Source organism: Muntiacus reevesi, chromosome X (assembly GCF_963930625.1).
Source record: "Muntiacus reevesi chromosome X, mMunRee1.1, whole genome shotgun sequence".
In the NCBI taxonomy this organism is placed as follows: Eukaryota; Metazoa; Chordata; class Mammalia; order Artiodactyla; family Cervidae; genus Muntiacus; species Muntiacus reevesi.
Window position 1 is genome coordinate 98,483,179 of NC_089271.1, and position 21,108 is coordinate 98,504,286.

Genomic DNA, 21,108 nt, shown 5'->3' on the forward strand with positions numbered 1-21,108 from the left:
AAAAAAAAGATGCAGTCAGTTTAAAAGTACTGAAACCATATGAAGTGTGTTATCTAACCTCACTTGAATGAAATTAGAAATCAACTATGGAAGGGAATTTGGGAAATTCACAAATATGTTGAAATTAAACAGCATACTCCTAAATTTAAAAAAATGTGTCAAAGAAAAAATCATAAGGGAAATTACAAAATATTTTGAAATTAATGAAAATTATGTACAAGGTAAATACAGCTTAAAGCAGTGTTTAGAGGGAAATTTATAACTGTATCAAAAAGAAGAAAGATCTAAAATCAATAACCTGAACTTGAACCTTAAGAAACTAGAAAGAGAAGAGCTAACTAAATACAAAACAAGCAGATAGAAGAAAATAATAAACATTTGAGTGAAATTAAATGAAACAGAAAATAGAAAAACATTAAAGAGAATCAAATATTGTAAAAGCGGTTTTTTGAAAAAAATCAATAAACTGATAAACCTTTAGCTAGACTGATGAAAGAGAGAATACAAAACACAGATGCACAAAACAAGAGAATAATCAAATCATGAAATAAGGACATCACTACTGATCTTACAGAAATAAACAGGATTATAAAGTCAAGCTGCAAATTATATGTCAACAAATGAGAGGGCCTAGATGAAATGGAAAAATTACTACTAATACACAAACTACTGGAAGTGACTGAGAAAAAAGTAGACATTTTTATTGGACCTATAACAAAAGACTTAATTAATAATTTTATAACTTCCCACAAGCAAAAACCCATGGTTTTTTTATAGGGTTAAGCCTTGGTATGTGCCAGGCTCTAGGAATATGGGAAGTAAAAATCACTCTTGCTACAACAGCACAAATGAGCAAGAATTCCCTTTGAACTCATACTGTCAGAAACTGATTGCTTGATTGCTTGATTCAGTCTTTCAGGTTTTTTATAGGGTTTTTAGATCCCATGATCAGGTTGTTGTTAACCTCTTCAACCTCATCTCATATCTCTTTCCCCTTTCCATTGGCTTTTTTTATAACTTCCCACAAGCAAAAACCCAATGGTTTCACCATTGAATTTTATCAAATAGTTAAAGAAGAATGAATACTAAGTCTTCCCAAAGTCTTGTATAATACAGATGAGGAAGAACATTCAGTCAGGTCAGTATTACCATGATACCAAAACCAAAGATCACAAGAAAAGAAAACTACAGACAAATATTCTTTATGAATTCTTTATGACTATAGACATAAAGATCTTCAACAAAGTAAATAAAATAAAAGCCAAATAAAAAAGCCTATAAATGAATTACCCACTATCTTCAAGTGGGATCTATTCCAGGGATATAAAGTTGGCTTTATATCCAAAAATCAATCAATATAATACACCATATCAATAAAATAAAGGACAAAAAAGCCACATGATCATTTCAATAGTTGCATAAACACATATACCTCATGCCAGAAGTCCAAATCTGTCCTGATTTGCCAGTAACTCTCTGACAGAGGAGCCTGGTGGGCTACAGTCCACAGGGTTGCAAAGAGTCAGTCACAACTGAAGCAACTTGGCACACATGCATACTTGCCTATAACTTACTCTGTAACTTTGGATATTTTAAAATCTTGACAGTTTTAAGTGTTTGAATTAGTTATAAACCTATGGAGTGTTTAACTCAACTTGGTTTCATAGTATGCCAACCTTAGGCTGTAGTTGTTATGTTCATCAGAACTCTGGTATTCTTACTGAATATGCCCTAACCAAGCTGGTTATGTTTTCTCTGAAATCTTCTTTTATGTTTTGTGTCTTGGTTTAGATCCCATGATCAGGTTGTTGTTAACCTCTTCAACCTCATCTCATATCTCTTTCCCCTTTCCATTGGCTTTCTTCCAGTTCCTAGAACACTATAACACTGCAGAATATTTCCTACTCAGAAGAGTTTACACTTTCTGTTTTTTGTTTGTTTGGCACCTGAAATATTCTCCATCGAACTCTGGCTTTTGCTCATCTTCTGTTTTTCTGCTAAAAAATCACCCCCTCAAAGGGATCTGCTCTGATCACTGTATCTAATTAACCTCCTCCCCACCTCATAAACTCTTATTTTTTATAGCACTTATCACTGTATGATATTATCTTCTTTATTTACTTACATATTTTCTTTCTGTAATAGACTATAAATTCAATGAAGGGTTGGGACCTCAAATGTCTTATGACTCCTGTACATTTACTGTCTAATATAATGTCTCAGTATATGAGTGACTGAATCAAGCAATCAAGCAATCAGTTTCTGACAGTATGAGTTCAAAGGGAATTCTTGCTCATTTGTGCTGTTGTAGCAAGAGTGATTTTTACTTCCCATATTCCTAGAGCCTGGCACATACCAAGGCTTAAGTAACAGAAGGAGGCATTTGGCAAAGCAACCAAAGGCAAGCAGATGCTTGTGGCATCATAGCCAATACAATATATGTTCAGGGGGCCATTCTGGGAGTGCTGTAGTTCTTATTGTCTGATAGGTCTCCTTTCTGCAGCATCCATTCCCCACACCTGTCTACCTTTACCCCTCCACGGGAAAAAAAAGATCAAAATTGAGGAGAAGGACTCAACTGGGAGGGAAGTTGAGGGTTTAAAGAAACCCATGGGACAGGGAGGGAGAAAAGAAGAAAGAGGAGGCTTGAAGGGAAAGACTTCTATTCCCCAATGGGTAAATGAATTCCATCATTAGTCAAGTACTTGCAAAAGTTACAAACTCATGGTTATCTAGAATCCTTCCTTAGACTTCCTCCTTTCCTTTCTTGAAAGTGAAAGTCACTCAGTCATGTCCGACTCTTTGTGACCCCATGGACTATACAGTCAATGGAATTCTCCAAGCCAGAATACTGGAGTGGGTAGCCTTTCCCTTCTCCAGGGGATCTTCCCAACCCAGGGATCAAACCCAGGTCTCCCACATTGCAGGCAGATTCTGTACCAGCTGAGCCACAAGGGAAGCCCAAGAATACTGGAGTGGGTAGCCTAACCCTTCTCCAGGGAATCTTCCCAACCCAGGAATCCAACTGAGGTCTCCTGCATTGCAGGCAGATTCTTTACCAACTGAACTATCAGTGAAGCCGAGTCATAGTTATATTCTGCCACTGAGATCTCCTCCCTGTTCCACTCAATTCATCCCACTAATACTATATATTGTGTCCTAAATGCCATTTACACAAAACATTGTGATGACCTTTTTAACTACTGTTTTGGCTTTAGTTTCATTCTTTCCAACCAGTCATCCATACTTCTGGTTGAACAGTCTTTCTAGAGCATACGTCTAGCCATGTCATCTCTATTTCAGTCCTGTCCACAAGACCTTATAGCCTATGGACTAAAACATTTATTTCATTTTTTAAAAATTTAAAGTACGGTTAATTTAAAATATTATATTACTTTCAGATGTACACCATAGTGATTCAATATTTTGATAAATTATATTCCACTTACAGTTATTATAAATTATTGGCTGTATTCCTTGTGCTATACAATATTTTATTGTAACTTATGTACTTTATACATAGTGGTTTGTGCCTCTTAATCCTCTACCCTTATCTTGCCATCTCCTAGTTCCTCTCCCCACTGATAAGCACTAGTTTGTTACCTGTATCTGGGAGTCTGTTTCTGTTTTCTTATATTCATTCAAGTTCAGTTCAGTCATTCAGTCATGTCTGACTGTTTGCAACCCCATGAATTGCAACATGCCAGGCCTCCCTGTCCATCACCAACTCCCAGAGTGTACCCAAACTCATGCCCATTGAGTCGGTGAGACCATCCAGGCATCTCATCCTCTGTCATCCCCTTCTCCTCCTGTCCCCAATCCCTCCCAGCATCAGGGTATTTTCCAATGAGTCAACTCTTCCCATGAGGTGGCCAAAGTATTGGAGTTTCCGCTTCAGCATCAGTCCTTCCAGTGAACACCCAGGACTGATATCCTTTAGGATGGACTGGTTGAATCTCCTTGCAGTCCAAGGGACTCTCCAGAGTCTTCTCCAACACCATAGTTCAAAAGCATCAATTCTTTGGCGCTCAGCTTTCTTCACAGTCCAACTCTAACATCCATACATGACTACTGGAAAAACCATAGCCTTGACTATATGGACCTTTGTTGGCAAAGTAATGTCTCTGCTTTTTAATATGCTGTCTAGGTTGGTCATAACTTTCCTTCCAAGGAGCATGCATCTTTTAATTTCATGGCTGCAATCACCATCTGCAGTGATTTTGGAGCCCCCAAAAATAAAGTCTGACGCTGTTTCCACTGTTTCCCCATCTATTTCCCATGAAGTCATGGGACCAGAGGCCATGATCTTAGTTTTCTGAATGTTGAGCTTTAAGTCAACTTTTTCACTCTCCTCCTTCACTTTCATCAAGAGGCTTTTTAGTTCCTCTTCACTTTCTGCCATAAGGGTGGTATCATCTGCATATCTGAGGTTATTGATATTTCTCCCGGCAATCTTGATTCCAGCTTGTTTTTCTTCTAGCCCAGCGTTTCTCATGATGTACTCTGCATATAAGTTAAATAAACAGGATGACAATATACAGCCTTGACGTACTCCTTGTCCTATTTGGAACCAGTCTGTTGTTCCATATCCAGTTTTAACTGTTCCTTCCTGACCTGCATACAGATTTCTCAAGAGGCAGGTCAGGTGGTCTGGTATTCCCATCTCCTTCAGAATTTTCCACAGTTTATTGTGATCCACACAGCCAAAGGCTTTGGCATAGTCAATAAATCAGAAATAGATGTTTTTCTGGAACTCTCTTGCTTTTTCAATGATCCAGCAGATGTTGGCAATTTGATCTCTGGTTCCTCTGCCTTTCTTAAAACCAGCTTGAACATCTGGAAGTTCACGGTTCACATATTGTTGAATCCTGGCTTGGAGAATTTTGAGCATTACTTTGCTCATGTGTGAGATGAGTGCAATTATGTGGTAGGATTTTTGAATATTGTGCTTTTATTTCATTTGTTTCAAGGTATTTTAAAAAATTTCCTCTCTGATTTTTCTGTTGACTCTTTGGTTTTTTTATTAGCATGATGTTTTAAGTGTTTATGTAATTGTGTTTTCTCCATTTTTCTTCCTATCATTGATTTCCAGATTCACGTTATGTAGTTGGAAAATATGCTTGATATAATATCTATCTTCTTAAATTTATTGAGACTTGCTTTGTGGCCATCATGTGTTCTATCTGGAAAACTTCCCTGTGTACAGAAAAGAATGCGTATTCAGCTGTTTTGGATGGAGTGTCCTTTAGATATCTATTAGGTCCAACTAAGTTATAAGTTGGTGGTTTGCAAATATCCTTTATTTGACATAATAAGTGTTGTCTGTTGTTTTAGGCACTAAGTCATGTCCAACTCTTTTCCAACTTTATGGACTGTAGCCCACCAGGCTCCTCTGTCCATGGATTTCCCAGGCAAGAAAACTGGAGTGGGTTGCCATTTCCTTCTCCAGGGAATCTTTCCAACCCAGGGATCGAACTCACATCTCCTGCATTGCTGGCGGATTCTTTACCACTGAGCCACCAGGGAAGCCCATAATAAATGTTAATTTCTTTCAAAATTATCCTCCAAGATTTGAAATTTGGGAGATGTTACACAGAATTCCAATTCATTTATTATTATTATTTTATGAAATCAGAAGATAGGACAACACTGAGCTCAAATCCCTACAGGACCACAACCACATGGGGCTGAAAAGTGTCTGTCTCTTTAGATGGGCACTTTCTACTCCCTCACTAAAAACAGGGTACAATGTAAGTTGCCATTAGTCAACTCACTTACATTCTTGCTTTACATGTGGTAGAATTAAGAACTCCTAGTAGAATAAAGTGGAAACTGACATAGTTGTTGTACCGATAACTATAAATATTTTAAATAAATAGAAGATAGACTGAAAGGACTATTTCAAGAAAGATTGTGAGTTTTCATTCCCTAGTAAAAATGAATATTTATACACAATTGCTTTGCATACAAGTATGCTTTTGTTTGAAGACATAAAACTTAAGATATCAACATTATGCAATCCATTATAAGAACCATAATTGATACATTTAAAAAGATGTACAATGAAAATCTTAAAACAGACTGAAATTTAAAAAAACAATCAAATAGATTAAAATTTCAACAGGTTTGTATTTGAATGTATACATTAAGTGTTGCTGCTGGGAAATGTAGTTATATATTAATTAAGCAATTAACCTTCACAGGCATCAAAATATTTTATAGATGTCAAATTTATAAAAATGATTTAATTGCAGCAGTAACTATATATTTAATCAAGTATTTGCGTCAGTGAATTGAAGAAATGACTGAGGACATATACAGTGCATATTATGTGGAAAAGTTAGATTTCTTGTGGCATTTTCCTTCATCATTTATAAGAGCACAGATTTTATTTATTTATTTATTTATGTTACTTTACAATATTGTATTGGTTTTGCCATTTTTTTTTTGCCATACATTGACTTGAATCCACCATGGGTGTGCAATACCATAGAGTTATGTGCATTTTCTCATCATTTCAATGAGAATTTTGATGTGCCTGAGGAACCTTTGGGCGTGTGGCCCATTATAAACAAATCAGGAAATGTTTTTCTTGAATATATTGAAAATAGTTCTAAAACTGTAATATAAGCAGATCACAATTAATACATATGTTTTTGTCAGACTGTTATGAAATACATATCCAACATTTCAAAGTTTTGTAGGGATACAGAATTTACATTTGTTTATTGGTAAATTCACTAGCAATTATTTGCTTTGTGGTATAAGGTTTAAATAGAGCATGTTATGGACATGATAGCTGCCACCATGATTTGGAGATCTCTGAGTGAGTTGAATAATAAACAGCTCAAAAATGAATGAAAAGGGTGAGCAATATGACGGTCAGTTTCCCTTTATAATGAATGATCCTAGATACCTGATTAGGGCATGGTGCTCACCCCAAATATAAAACCCACTGTGCTAAGAATTGATCTGTGTCTAGAAAGAAAGCAACTCTATTCCTTTAAGATACTAACTATAACTAAATAACCTCATTCCTCATTCCCTCACCATTTTCTTACCCACACCCCTGTTAAAATTAATCTGTGCTGTTCCATACTCTAATTTGAAATTCCAAATACAAGACCTGATATTAATACCCTGATACAAAAGAAATGGTGGCAGGTTTCTGGTTTGCAAGTTAAACTAGATTAACCTTATAAGTTTCAAAATATAATTATAATCATTAGTTATTGCTTTTTAAATTTATAATTTTTCATTTTTAATTTAAAATATCCCTAACATGATTTTTACCATAATTCATATGCTCATCCCATAATAATTAATAATTAAAGAAAATTTTATTACATTTCTAGAAGTTTATTTTTCTTACAACTAGCTTAATTAGGTCATTTAAGATATGTCTCTAGCTCCTGTGGGCATTTGAATTTGTGACATCTGCATTACATAATATTTTAACCATTCCTCCCCTTGCCGCCATTCTCTATCCTCCAAGAGAAGGAAAACTTTATAAAGGTTTATTGGCAGTCCAGAAGACTGTGAGTCACTGTGAGTCTTCTGGACTGTGACCACTTTGGGTTTATTTCTGTGTGTCCAGAGTTGTTGTTTTTCAGTCACTCAGTTGTGTCTGACTCTTTGCGATCCTGTGGACTGTAGCACACCAAGCTTCTCCATCCTTCACTATCTTTCGGAGTTTGCTCAAACTCATGTCCATTGACTCGTGATGCCATCCAGCCATCTCATCCTCTATTGCCTCCTTCTCCTCCTAACCTCAATCTTTCCCAGTGTCAGGGTCTTTTCCAGTGAGTTGACTCTTCATATCAGATGGCCAAAGTATTGGAGCTTCAGCTTCAGCATCAGTCCTTCTAATGAATATTCAGAGTTGACATCCTTTAGGATTGACTGCTTTGATCTCCTTGCTGTCTAAGGGACTTTCAAGAGTCTTCTCCAGCATCACAGTTTGAAAGCATCAATTCTTCGGTGCTCAGCCTTCTTTATGGTTCAACTCTCACATCCATACATGACTACTGGAAAAACCATAGGTTTGATTATACATACCTTTGTTAGCAAAGTGATGTCTGCTTTTTAATATGCTGTCTAGGTTTGTCATAGATTTTCTTCCAAGGAGCAAGTGTCTTTTAATTTCATGGCTTCAGTCACCATCTGTAGTGATTTTGGAGCCTTAAGAAAATAAGATGTGTCACTGTTTTCATTGTCTCCCCATCTATTTGCCATTAACGATGGGACCAGATGCCATGATCTTAGTTTTTAAAATTTTGAGTTTTAAGCCTGCTTTTTCACTCTCCTCTTTCACTTTCATTAAGAGTCTCTTTAGTTCCTCTTTGCTTTCTACCATTAGCATGGTGTCATCTGCATATCTGATGTTATTGACATTTCTTCTGGAAATCCTGATTCCAGCTTGTGCTTTTTCCACCTCAGCATCTTGCATGATGTACTCTGCATATATATAAGTTAAATAAGCAGGGTGACAATATGCAGCCTAGATGTACTCCTTTCCTAATGTTGAACCAGTTCATGTTTCCATGTCTGGTTCTAACTGTTGCTTCTTGACCTGCATGCAGGTTTCTCAGGAGGCAGTTAAGGTGGTCTGGTATTCCCACCTCTTTAAGAATTTTCTGCAGTTTGTTGTGATCCACACAGTCAAAGGCGTTAGTATAGTCAAAGAGGCAGAAGTAGATATTTTTCTGGAATTCCCTTGCTTTTTCTGCAATCCAGTGGATGTTGGCAATAGTGTCCAGAGTAAACTATTAATAATTATTCAACAAGTACTTAATACAAGCATGGATAAATGTAATTCATTTTAAGACAGACCACATATTAAAAAGTGTTTTGGGATGGGAGTTGTATTTCAATCTCATATGAGTTTACTATCAAAGATAATCATTTTCTTTCCCATTCCCTTTTCCTTCTTGACTTTTTTTGCCTTAGATGCCTATACAACAGCTGAAGTCGTTTATTCTTGGACTCTTGGGAAGAACAAATCTGTGGAAGTGGCACAAGATGGCTCTCGACTGAATCAATATGACCTGCTGGGCCATGTTGTTGGAACAGAAATAATCCGGTCTAGTACAGGTATTTATTTATTTTATTTAACAAGTATTTTGTAACCTGTAGCACATATCCATCACTGTTTTAAATGCTTATAATAACTTATGCTAAGAAAACAGTCTTGTAATGTAGGTAGCATTAGGTTAAGGAAACTGAGGCATACAGATGTTTAGTAATTTGTTCTATGTCACAGTTATGTGATGTCAGAGCCAAGAGACGAACTCAGGCAGATTGGCTTCCAAGACCATGCTTTTATCTGTGATGCCCTGCTGTCTCTTGGTGAGTTAGAAGTTCAAGGTCTTTAAGGCTGGACTGTGATAGAAGAGAAACCAAAGGGAAGCCACAAAGTTGGGAGAGCTAAACTCTGATCCTAAAGGTTTCATGAAAATGTTGCTTAGCTCCACCAATACAGAGGTGGCAAGAACACAGCCAGGAGGTCCAGGAATGAGCCATGGAATTATTTTCTTAAGTGAATCCCATTTCAGAAACAAGTGTGTCTAGCAAACGTTGCCAGGTCCTCTCAATGGCTCTTCCTAGGATATTGATAAATAGAACTTAGAGACTTGTTCTGTAGCCTTAAGTCCTGTCTATTTAGAAACTTATCAGTTGTAGGAGCCCTAGGAAGGAGACACTCTGAATCCAAACTAACTTTAGGGTATTTGGCAAAATGGAGTATATCTTAGGAGCCCACATGTCTTACAGTACTTTTTACATGAAAGGGTGGGAACTTTCAACACTTGCCTCCAAGGAAGTTCTCTGAATCCACAGTTACAAACAAAGAGGATACTCTTGTCCTTTTTTTTTTTCACTAGATGGACACTGCTGTTCCATCTCCTTGTGGTGTTGCAGTATGTCTGTGTTCTGTTCTCCCTCCATCCTCGGACCAGGGGAGGGAACCTAAAAAAAGCAGTATTTGAAAAGAATTAAAGGACAACAGGGGACTTCCCAGGTGGCTCAGTGGGTAAAGAATCCTCCTGCAATGCAGGAGACACAGGAGACACTGGTTCAATTCCTGGGTCAGGAAGATCCCCTGGAGGAGGGCATATCAACCCACTCCAGTATTCTTGCTTGGAGAATGCTATGGAAAGAGGAGCCTGGCGGGCTACAGTCCATAGGGTCGCAAAGAGTCGGACGAAACTGCAGTGACTGAGCATACACGCATGCAATAGACAATAGGATTTAGAGATTCAGAATTTGGTGTGGGAAAAGGCTGTTCTTGAGAATGGTAACACTGAGGTTCAAAAGACCAGAGGTTTGTGAGAACATGACCTTTTGGAGAAGGTCAGTTGTTCTGTGAAGGTGGGAGGGAAGTCTGCCTGGCCAGTTCAGCTCTCCCCAAGCAGAGGGAGGGAGGAGGACCTTCACTGCCTGCATGTGCAAAGTGTACTTTCGTTGTCCTACTGGGATGCTTTCATTTTTGGATGGAAGTTACCTCCTGCTCTGAGGTGCTCCTGCTGCTGCAACTAACCTCCTCTCTGAGATCAGTTGCCCCACTCTTTCCCACCACAGCCTGTGGGCAAAGAGTAACCAAGCTCCTGATGAAGGCTCTGTGCATCCCAGCGCAGCAAGGCCAGCCCCTAAAGACCGAGGGCATCCCAGGCACCCCAGAGGTCCACCCAGCAGAATGGAGAGAGTTCCTGGGGCTACAGCATCTGTTCATTCTCCTGACTTCTCCATCCCTCCTTGGTACTGCTCACCTGATATCAACTTTTGAGACCCATCATTAGCCATTCCAGCAGTTCCATCTTGTTTCATTAAACCACTGTTTGTTTAGCCTTTATCACACAGGCAATACATGTTCATGATAAAAAAATTAGAAATATCAGAGAAGCAAAAAATGTAAATTAAAATATTCTTAAATTCCATCTAGAAAAAAACTTTTTAGAGAAATTTAGTGCATTAATTGATTAGTATACAGTTTGGTGTGTAACCTTTAAGAAGGTTCTGTTTGCATTTTTAATCATGAATATATTTTTATATTAATGGGACCATAATATTGATACTGTCTTACAAGCTGTTTTTTTATGTAATTTTATATTGTAGGCTTGTTTTCTTATCACTAAGTACAGGATTCAAGTTAAATGTACACACAGCTAGAATATAGTTTTTTCAGATATAATTAACATATTAGTTTCAAATGTACAGCATAATGATTCAGTATCTGTCTGTGCTGTGAAATGATCACCACAGCAAGTCTAGTTAATATCCATCACCATACATAGTTACAGAATTTTTTCTTATGCTGAGATCTTTTAAGATCTACTCTCAATAATTTTCACATATGCAGTAGAGTATTTATAGTAGTAGTAATTATAGTCTCCATGATGTACATAACACCCTAAGGACTTATTTATTTTATAACTGGAAGTTTGTACTTTCTGATTCCCTTCACCCATTTCACCTAACTCCTACCCTTGGATTCTGGCAATCACTAATCTAATCTTTGTATCTGTGAGCTTGATTTTTTGTTTTGTTTTTTGGATTCCACATATAAGTGAGATACAATATCTTTCTTTTTCAGTCTGACTTGTTTCACTTAGCATAATGTACCCAAGGTTATTGCATGTTGTCTCAAATGGCAAAAATTTCCTTCTTTTTGTGGCTGAATAACATTCCATTGATCTCCATATATCACATCTTCTTTATCCATTGATCCATGGATGGAAACTTAGGTTGCTTCCATGTCTTGGCTATTGTAAACAATGCTGCAGTGAAGATGGGGGAGTATATATCTTTTTAAATTAGTGTTCTCATTTTCTTTAGATCAATAAGTGAAATTGCTAGATCATATGGTAGTTCCATTTTCAATTTTTTGAGGAAACTCAATACTGTTTTTGATAGTGGCTACACCAATTTACATTCCCACCAAGAGTGCATGAGGGTTACCATTTCCACACATCCTCACCAACATTAGTATTTTGTTGTTAGCTGTAAGTAGTTAGTAATAATATTTTAATAATCAGAATAGACATATATTATTACCTGTTTCAGTTACTCTAAAAAGAAAATTAAAATGCCATCCTCTGAGGCCATAGCCAGCATTCTTGACAATGACAAATGTTGCTATCAGTGGGAAATGTAGCATTTCATTATGAAATTCAATGATATATTCATCTTAATGGCTTCATACTTGTGGATCATAATTCATTTAACAAATTATTTATAATTATTTTCTATTTTAATGCTATAAACAACACTGTGAAGACCTTCTTTTTCCACATAGAATTTTGTTCCTATGTAATTACCTGCCTAGGATCAAAACAAAATATTGAGATTGCTATTTCAGAAAGTAGACACATTAAACATTTTTTAATACATATTGACAAATTGCCATTCTAAAAGGTTAAACAATTCATGCTCTCATTATCAATGTATGAGCTTGCCAGTTTTCCTTCACTCTTGGCAATGCAGATTTTATGGATTGAGTTATGTGTCCCCAAAAGGTATGACCCCCAGTACCTCTGAATATGATCTTATTTGAAAATAGGGTTATTTAAGATACTAGATTATAGTCACAAATTAGTTTTGAAAGCATGATACAGAGTACATCAGTGAAGAGGTGATTTGATATGTTAAAATTCATTTGTAAAATTCAGTAATATGCAGGTGTAAGAAGGAATGAGGAAGTTCTATGGGAATATCTATAGGATATATCACTGAGCGAAAAAAGCAGATACAAAACCACAAAAGACTATAAGATATATATTAGTATAGGAATAGTACTTCCAGAAGATACACAAGAAGCTATTGATTACAGTTAATTGAAGGAAGGAGAGATGAAATGACTTGAAGGAGGGAGACTTATTGCTGTATATTATTTGATACTCTTTGGTTTAGAAACCATATAAATGTTATTACCTCACATAGTATATTGTTTTCATGTGACTATAAATTATATGCATTCCTTTCTGAATATACTCCTTTATTTGTGGTCCAACATATTAATGGGAAGTTGGCCCAGAAAAAGACCCACAATCCATGGATGTTCTATTTTGTATGGGTGGCTTTCTCTCTGAATGGTATCAGTCCTCAGCATGAAGTAACTTATTTTCGTAATTGTATTATTTATTTATTTATGGCTACACTGGATTTTCATTGCTTTGCATGGGCTTTTTCTAGTTGTGGCGAGCAGGGTCTGCTCTTTTTTGTCTTATATGGGCTTCTCATTGTGGTGGCTTCTCTTGTTATCATCACAGGCTCTAGGTGTGCCGGCTTCAGTAGTTGCAGCACAGGGGCTCAGTAGTTGCCGCCCACAGGCTCAGTAGTTGTGGCTCACAGGCTCTAGAGCACCGACTCAGTAATGGCACATGGCTTAGTTGCTCCATAGTATGTGGAATGTTCCTGGACCAGGGAGAGGAAACCATGTTCCCTGATTTGGCAGGTGGGTTCCTATCCACAGTGCCACCAGGGAAGTCCAACATGCAGTAATTCTAAGTAGAGGACTCTTCTTTGTTCCAAATTCAAGCATGTATTAAATAAATAACTAATTTCTCAAACTCTCTGGCCAGTTCTTCACACTGCTCCCTACTTCAGCCCTGATTCCATTTTCCCTTGTTTGCAGCTTTTACATTGATTTTCTAAGAGGAACATTTGAATGTATGATCTTAGTTTTGCATCTTTGCTAGAAATTTGAAGTTTGTTAGAAAAACTTTTATTACTGTTATTGTGTATATTACTTATTTAGACATGGAACATAGGTAAGTGAAGATAAATCAGAAAATAAGAGCAGCGCAGCAGGTGTTTTGATCAATTCATAGACACTGTTTTGTGGGTGGGGCACCAAAACACCACAGTTGCTTAGCCAGAGAGATAGTTAAGCCCTGAGGTCACCATTTTGGCATGGGAGGCCACTGACACCAAAGGGCATGTCCAGTTTGTGAACAGGGGCGCCAAAACCCCACTACTGCATGGCTACAGAGGCAATCAACTGCTGAGGTCGCCATTTTGTTGCAGTGCGGCAACAGACACCAGGGGGCGTGGCCTTATTTCCTGGCTGGTTGCTACTGAAAGAGGGATCTGCTGGAGTTTCACTGTTGGCCTGAGCTTCACTGTTGGGTGGAGCCTCTGTGTGTACTAGTCCGTTTGCCAGAGCTAGGGGCTAGCTCTCAGAGGTTGGGTTCTCCCAGAGGCTGCTCTCAAAGGTTGGGTTCCCTTGCAGGTAAGATTAGACTGCTGACTGTTCTTTTGACCAGATGTTGCTGGCAGGGGTCCTGGTACCACCTCCAAGTTTTGCGCATTGTTGGCTGTAAGTTATACTGCATCCGTTTGTGGAAGCTGACCTGAAATGATCTGGTCTTGCAGTTCCCAGAGCCTTCCCCATGACGCATGGCAGAAGTGGGCCTCTAGGGGAATGCCCAGGAAAGCTAGGTATCTGCCTTGGGTTCTCATTTCCCCACTGGAGAAACCATAAACTCAAAGGTACCCTCTTAGGTGCTGCAACTGAGCTGGCCTGGGGGAGGGGAGAAAGCAAAACCTGATACCACTTCTGTTATCCTTCTAATGTGGCTTTTCTTGCTTTTCATGCCAGGGGTTGGTGGGAGGGGGTGCTGCTTCAGCTTTATTTCTTGGATCTGGGATTTTTTCACAGATGTGTTCTTTTCCGTGGTTAGCTGCTAAACCATATTTTTATGACGGTACTAAAACCAGGACTGTCATATTCCACCACCTTACTGATCTTAAGTCAGCCTCTTTGCTTCTTTGGAAGAGACACAATTTCTCTGGAAGAAAGTGAAGGAAAGGATAGAAAAGGAGAACATATTTTAAAAATACATTCAGTTACATAAAATAATGGCTAATTTGGTAAGTTTTTGAAAAGTCCACTTGCATTCATTTCAACTCTACACAATATAACTTATATAATATCTATAATACGTATTATTTATAAATGTTAAGTATTTTACATGATCAGATGTAGGATTAACAGACAGGAAGGAATTTAGAGGTATGAGACTAACGTGCAGAAGGAGGAAATTCCCCAAGCTAGTCAAAGTCCAACTGTTGTTAAAAATAAATCTTCAGTGCTTCCCCAGCTGAGAGAAAGAGTGAACAGAAGGACAGGGAAAGAAAGCAATAGAAATGTATACAGATAGGAGAGAGGTAGAGAATAAGGAGAGAGTGGGAGGGGGTAGGGAACAAAGAAATAAAAAGATTGAAAAAGAGGCAGAGAGAAAGAAAAGAAACTCCAATGTTTTCCTGAAGAAATTCTATAATTTTGTATGAAAATTCTTTGCTAAATTAAAAATAAGCCTACTTACACTTTTCATGTTCACATAAATGAGCTAGAATGTGAATACACACACAGTATGGATTGTATATCGAGCTTTGGCTGACCAGATGGTTCTTCCTAGGCTTAAGTACAAGGGAGTGGGTGAGGTAGGAAAGTGGGAAATTACCTCATTTGGGAGACATGCTGAAACTAAATGAGGGTGGAGAGACAGAGAGGTGAAAAATAAGAAGCCTAACAAGAAAGGTAGAAATAATCAGATTGCATGGACATTTGGAGACTCTTTGGAGAAATTTGGATTTTACTCTTTGAGAGATGGGAAACTTGGAGAGTCTTAAGCAAGAGAGAGACTGAGTCTGACTTACATTTTAATAGATTCATTCTGGCTGCAACTCTAAGAATACATTTAAGGGGACAAGTACAGAAGCAAGGCAAGTTAGAAAGCTATTATAGTACTCTAAGAAAGAGATGATGGTAGCTTAGTCCAGAATGGTAACAGCAGAAGTGGTGAGAAGTGGTCAAATTATAAATATTAATATATTTTGAAGAAAGAACTGTCAGTGTATCTGAATCTGTGTCTACATTTGTGCATGCACACATAGAAACATGCATGAGGGGGGAAGAGGGAGCAATCGATGATGTTAAAGATTTTGAAGAATTTTGATCCATGCTCCTGAGAGTTACCATTTATTGAGGCAGAAAATCTGTTGGAGGAGATATTTTGGAGGGCATAGGAAATGGAGAGAATAAGAGTAAGATTTGGACATGTTAGATCAAGATACCTATTAGATCCACAAATGGTGATGTCTAATGGGTAATGAAATATATAGGTGTAGAGCATTATCAGTTCAGTTGTTGAGTCATGTTGGACTCTTTGCGACCCCATGGACTGCAGTACACCAGGCTTCCCTGTCCATCACCAACTCCTGGAGCTCACTCAAACTCACATCCATTGAGTTGGTGATGCCATCCAACCATCTTATCCTCTGTCGTCCCCTTCTCTTCCCGCCTTCAATCTTTCCCAGCATCAGGGTCTTTTCCAGTGAGTCAGTTCTTTGCATCAGGTGACCAAAGTATTGGAGTTTCAGCTTCAGCATCCGTCCTTCCAACGAATCTTCATTTCCTTTAGGATGGACTGGTTGGGTCTCCTTGCAGTCCAAGGGACTCTCAACAGTCTTCTCCAATACCACAGTTCAAAAGCATCAATTCTTCAGTGCTCAGTTTTCTTCATAGTCCAACTCTCACATCTATACATGACTACTAGAAAAGCCATAGCTTTGACTAGACAGACCTTTGTTGGCAAAGTAATGTCTCTGCTCTTTAATATGCTGTCTAGATTGGTCATAACTTTTCTTCCAAGGAGCAAGCCTCTTTTAATTTCATGGCTACGGTCACCATCTGCAATGATTTTGGAGCCCAGAAAAATAGTCTGTCTTCCCTCTGTTCAAATTTGGGCTCCTTTTATACAGAAGATGGGGAGGGTCTCACTGTGGCACCAACCCATGGCTCAGCAGGCCCACTAATGTTGGCTGGCTGACAGTTGCTCACTAACTGTAGCTTGCTTGAGGGAGGGACCCACTGCAGTGCTGACCAAGAGCTGAGTGGGGCTGCTGTAGCTTGCACCTGCCCAGTCCATATTACATTTCCCCACTGTCAGTGTCCATTCTACAGTCTTGTAGGAAAAGTAGTGATGATATTTCTGGCTATCTCCCACTGAAAAGGTGAGATGCGGGAGTGATTGTGAAATGGAATTGATCAGCGTCGGGTTTGGAAAGTTCCTTAAAATTTTTGGTAAGCAATACAATTCTCTTTATCTACAACTATTTGAACCTGATGACATGCCTTCTACAATGAGGTTTTCATCTCAATACATAAACTTTCTGAAGAGCAACCTTTACTCTTCTAAGTGTTCACAAACCCATTGCTCTCTGGCTTCTCAGGAGTTGAGTGATTTTCTAATGACAGTGGGGCTACTTTAAGCAGTGTGATATATCCATGGCTTTACTCCAGCTAACTTGACAGATGAATGCATGGTGAATAATACCATGTGTGGTCCTGTCCTCCTTGCAGTCAGCTGGCGCTGTGGCGGCTGTTCTCTCCACATTTTAAGGGGGATTCGGTCTCTGGGTGGAAAAGGATGTAAGGCTGCTTGCATTGGATAGGCAGACCTGCTGAAAGCAAACACATGAACAGTTAAAACTGCGAGGTCTTTCACAGCATTTATAGATTCTCACACCTGGACAGACACCTGGAATGGCAAACTATAGAAGATTTCAAAATGGCTGAATTTAAGCCTGTTTCTGGGAGCCACTCTGATTGGTAGCATGGCAGCTGGCAAGGCCTTGTTGTTGTTCAGTTGCTCAGCTGTGTCCTGCTGTTTGCTACTGCATGGACTGCAGCACACCAGGCTTTCCTGCCCTTCACTGTCTCCTGAGTTTGCTCAAACTCACGATCTTTGAGTCGGTGATGCTATCCAACCATCTCATCCTTTCTCTCTTCCTTCTCCTCCTGCCCTCAGTCTTGCCCAGCTTCAGGGTCTTTTCCAAAAAGTCAGCTCTTTGCATCAGGTGGCAAAAGTACTGGAGCTTCAGCTTCAGCATCAGTCCTTCCAATGAATATTCAGGGTTCATTTCCTTCAGGGTTGATTGGTGTGTTCTCCTTGATGTCCAAGGGACTCTCAAAAATCTTCTCCAACACCACAGTTCAAAAGCATCAATTCTTCGGCACTCAGCCTTCTTTATGGTGCAACTCTCACATCCGTACAAGACTACTGTACCATAACTTTGACTCTATGGATCTTTGTCAGGTAAAGTGATTTCTCTGCTTTTTAATACGTTGTCAAGGTTTGTCATAGCTTTTCTTCCAAGAAGCAAGCATCTTAATTACATTGCTGCAGTTCACTGTCTGCAGTGATTTTGGAGCCCAAGAAAAGAAAATCTGCTTCTGTTTCCACTTTTTCCCCATCTATTTGCCATGAAGTGATGGAATTGAATGCCATCATCTTCGTTTTTGGAATGTTGAGTTTTAAACCAGCTTTTTCACTCTCCTCTTTCACTTTCATCCAGAGGCTCTTTAGTTCTTCTTTGCTTTCTGCCATAAAGGTGATGTCATCTGCATATCTGAGGTTATTGATATTTCTGCCGGCAGTCCTGATTCCAGCTTGTGCTTTGTCCAGCCAGCATTTCTCATGATGTACTCTGCATATAAGTTAAATAAGCAGGGTGACAATATATAGCCTTGTCATACTCCTTTCCCAATTTTGAACCAGTCTGTTGGTCCATCTCTGGTCCTAACTGTTGCTTCCTGACCTGTATACAGGTTTCTCAGGAGGCAGGTAAAGTGGTCTGTAATTCCCACCTCTTAATTTTCCACAGTTTGTTGTCATCCACACAGTCCAGCATAGTCAATGAAGCAAAAGTAAACGTTTTCCTGGGATTCTCTTGCTTTTGGTATGATCCAGGGGATGTTGGCAATTTGATCTCTGGTTCCTCTGTCTTTTCTAAGTCCAGCTTGTACATCTGGAAGTTCCCAGTTCACATACTGTTGAAGTCTAGTTTGAAGGATTTTGAGCATTACCTTGCTAGCGTGTGAGATGAGTGCAATTGTATGGTAGTTTGAACATTCATTGGCATTGCCTTTCGTTGGGATTGGAATGCAAACTGATCTTTTCCAGTCCTGTGGCCCCTGATGATTTTTCCAAATTTGCTGACATGTTGAGTACATCACTTTAACAGCATCATCTTTTAGGATTTTGAATAGCTCAGGTGGAATTCTATCACCCACACTAGCTTTGCTCATAGTAATGCTTCCTAGTGCTCGTAATAATGCTTCCTAAGGCCCAAGTGTATTCACACTCCAGGATGTCTGGCTCTAGGTGAGTGACTACACCATCATAGTTATCTGGGTCATTAAGATCTTTTTTGTACAGTTCTTCTGTGTATTCTTGCCACCTCTTCTTAATCTCTTCTGCTTCTGTTAGATCCTTACCATTTTTGTCCATTCTTGTGCCCATCTTTGCATGAAATGTTCCCTTGGGATCTCTCATTTTCTTGAAGAGCTCTCTAGTCCTTCCCGTTCTATTGTTTTCCTCTATTTCTTTGCATTATTCACTTAAGAAGTCTTTCTTATCTCTTGTTGCTATTCTCTGGAACTCTGCATTCAGTTGGGTATATCTTTCCCTTTCTCCTTTGTCTCTTGCTTCTCCTCTTTTCTAAGCTATTTGTAAGGCCTCCTGAGACAACCAGTTTTGCCTTGCATTTCTATTTTGGGGGGATGGTGTTGGTCACCTCCTCTTGTGCAAGCGAGTTAAATTAGTGCCTTGACATATTTTAGCAATGCTCCTTTTTAATGTATGATTCAGTTTCTCAATTTCTCATGTTGTTTCTGATCCCCAGGATGAATGTAACTTCCAATCAGTTCAGTGTTTTAGATACTTGTTGGGTTATGCTAGAGACAAAAGCAGGCCTGTTATCACTTTGGAGAATATTAAGTAGTCCAAAGCAGGGAATCATTTCCTTAAGGAGGACTTTAACCACTTCAGGGCCTTTTCTGTCTGGGTGGGATAGGCTTCCACCCATCCTTAAATGGTGTCCACACATACCAGCAGGTTCTGAAGTTTCCTCCAATTTGAGGCATTTGAGTAAAATCTATTTGCTAGACCTCAGTGGGGTAAGTTCCTTTGTTCTGGATCCCCATCTGAGGAGGTCTAAAAGAGGTGTTGGGGTTATTTTTAGCACAAATCATACAATTCTGAGTGACCTGCTAGATGATCCTTTGAAGGTGAGGTTCCATTTTATGTTTCCCAATCCACTGTAACTTGGCCTCTGTCCCATAATGGGTGCTGTCATGGATGTGCTGCTGCAGCAGTGTCCAGGAGAGCCACAGGGATCAAAACAATCCCTTGTGCATTACATTTCTAGTCAGATGAGTTATGGTCAAGAGTGAAACCCACTCATTGGTCCTCTCCTCGTCCTTTTCTGAATATGCTGGCTGGTATTTTGACAAGTCAGTCTGTGAAAGGGGTGACCTTATCGTGGCTTGCTTTCTTTGCAGCTTGGTCAGCTAACCAATTCCCCTTTATTATATGAGTCTCACCCTTATGGTGGCCTGAGCAGTGCTTTATGGCCACTTGTGAAGGCTTATGGACTGCTTCTAATAGTAACAGAATTGCAGGAGCATGTTTTAGGTCTTTATTGTTCGAGTGAGGAGCCCCCTTTATTTCCAGATTGCCCCATGAGCATGCACTACAGAAGATGCATAGCAAGATTCTGTGTATATATTTACTTGCTTCTCTTTAGTAAGGAGCAGGGCCCTTGTTAGGGTCTTGATTTCTGCCTTCTGAGCTGAGCTCCCTCGGGGCAGGGCTTCTGTTTCCACAGTCTCTGTGAGGGTTACCACTGCATACCCAGTGCATCGCCTACCTTTGTCCACAGAGCTGCTTTTGTTGGTGAACAGTTCCACATCTGGCTTAGCCAAGGGTTGGGCCATTAAGTCCAATCTTCTGGAGTACACTAGCTCAATGGTGTATAGGCAGTCATGCTCGGGGACTGTGCAGCATCAATCGGCAGCAATATGGCTGGATTTAGGGCTGAAGTGACTTGAATTCTCACATTAAGATTGTCCAGTAGAATGGCTTGGTATTTTCCCAGAAGTCAGCCAATAACCGCCTTTCTGTTCCAGCAAAGTGAGGACATGATGACGAACATACAGAGTGATGGGTTGCCCCAGGGTAAAGTTCTCAGCTTCTTGAAGTATGTCACAACTAGCTGCCACAGCTTGAAGGCAAGGAGGCCACCTCTTGACAGTCTGTTCTAGTT

General features: G+C 39.2%; 1 protein-coding gene across 1 annotated transcript in view; it reads left to right on the plus strand.

Moving 5' to 3' along the window:
• The window catches only part of GABRA3 (gamma-aminobutyric acid type A receptor subunit alpha3), a 136,099-nt gene that overhangs the window by 89,859 nt on the left and 25,132 nt on the right, over window positions 1-21,108 (plus strand). The window contains exon 6 of the mRNA XM_065915015.1: window positions 8,950-9,093. Within this exon, the coding sequence (XP_065771087.1) occupies window positions 8,950-9,093 (144 nt within the window). The remainder of the gene's footprint in view (window positions 1-8,949; window positions 9,094-21,108) is intronic.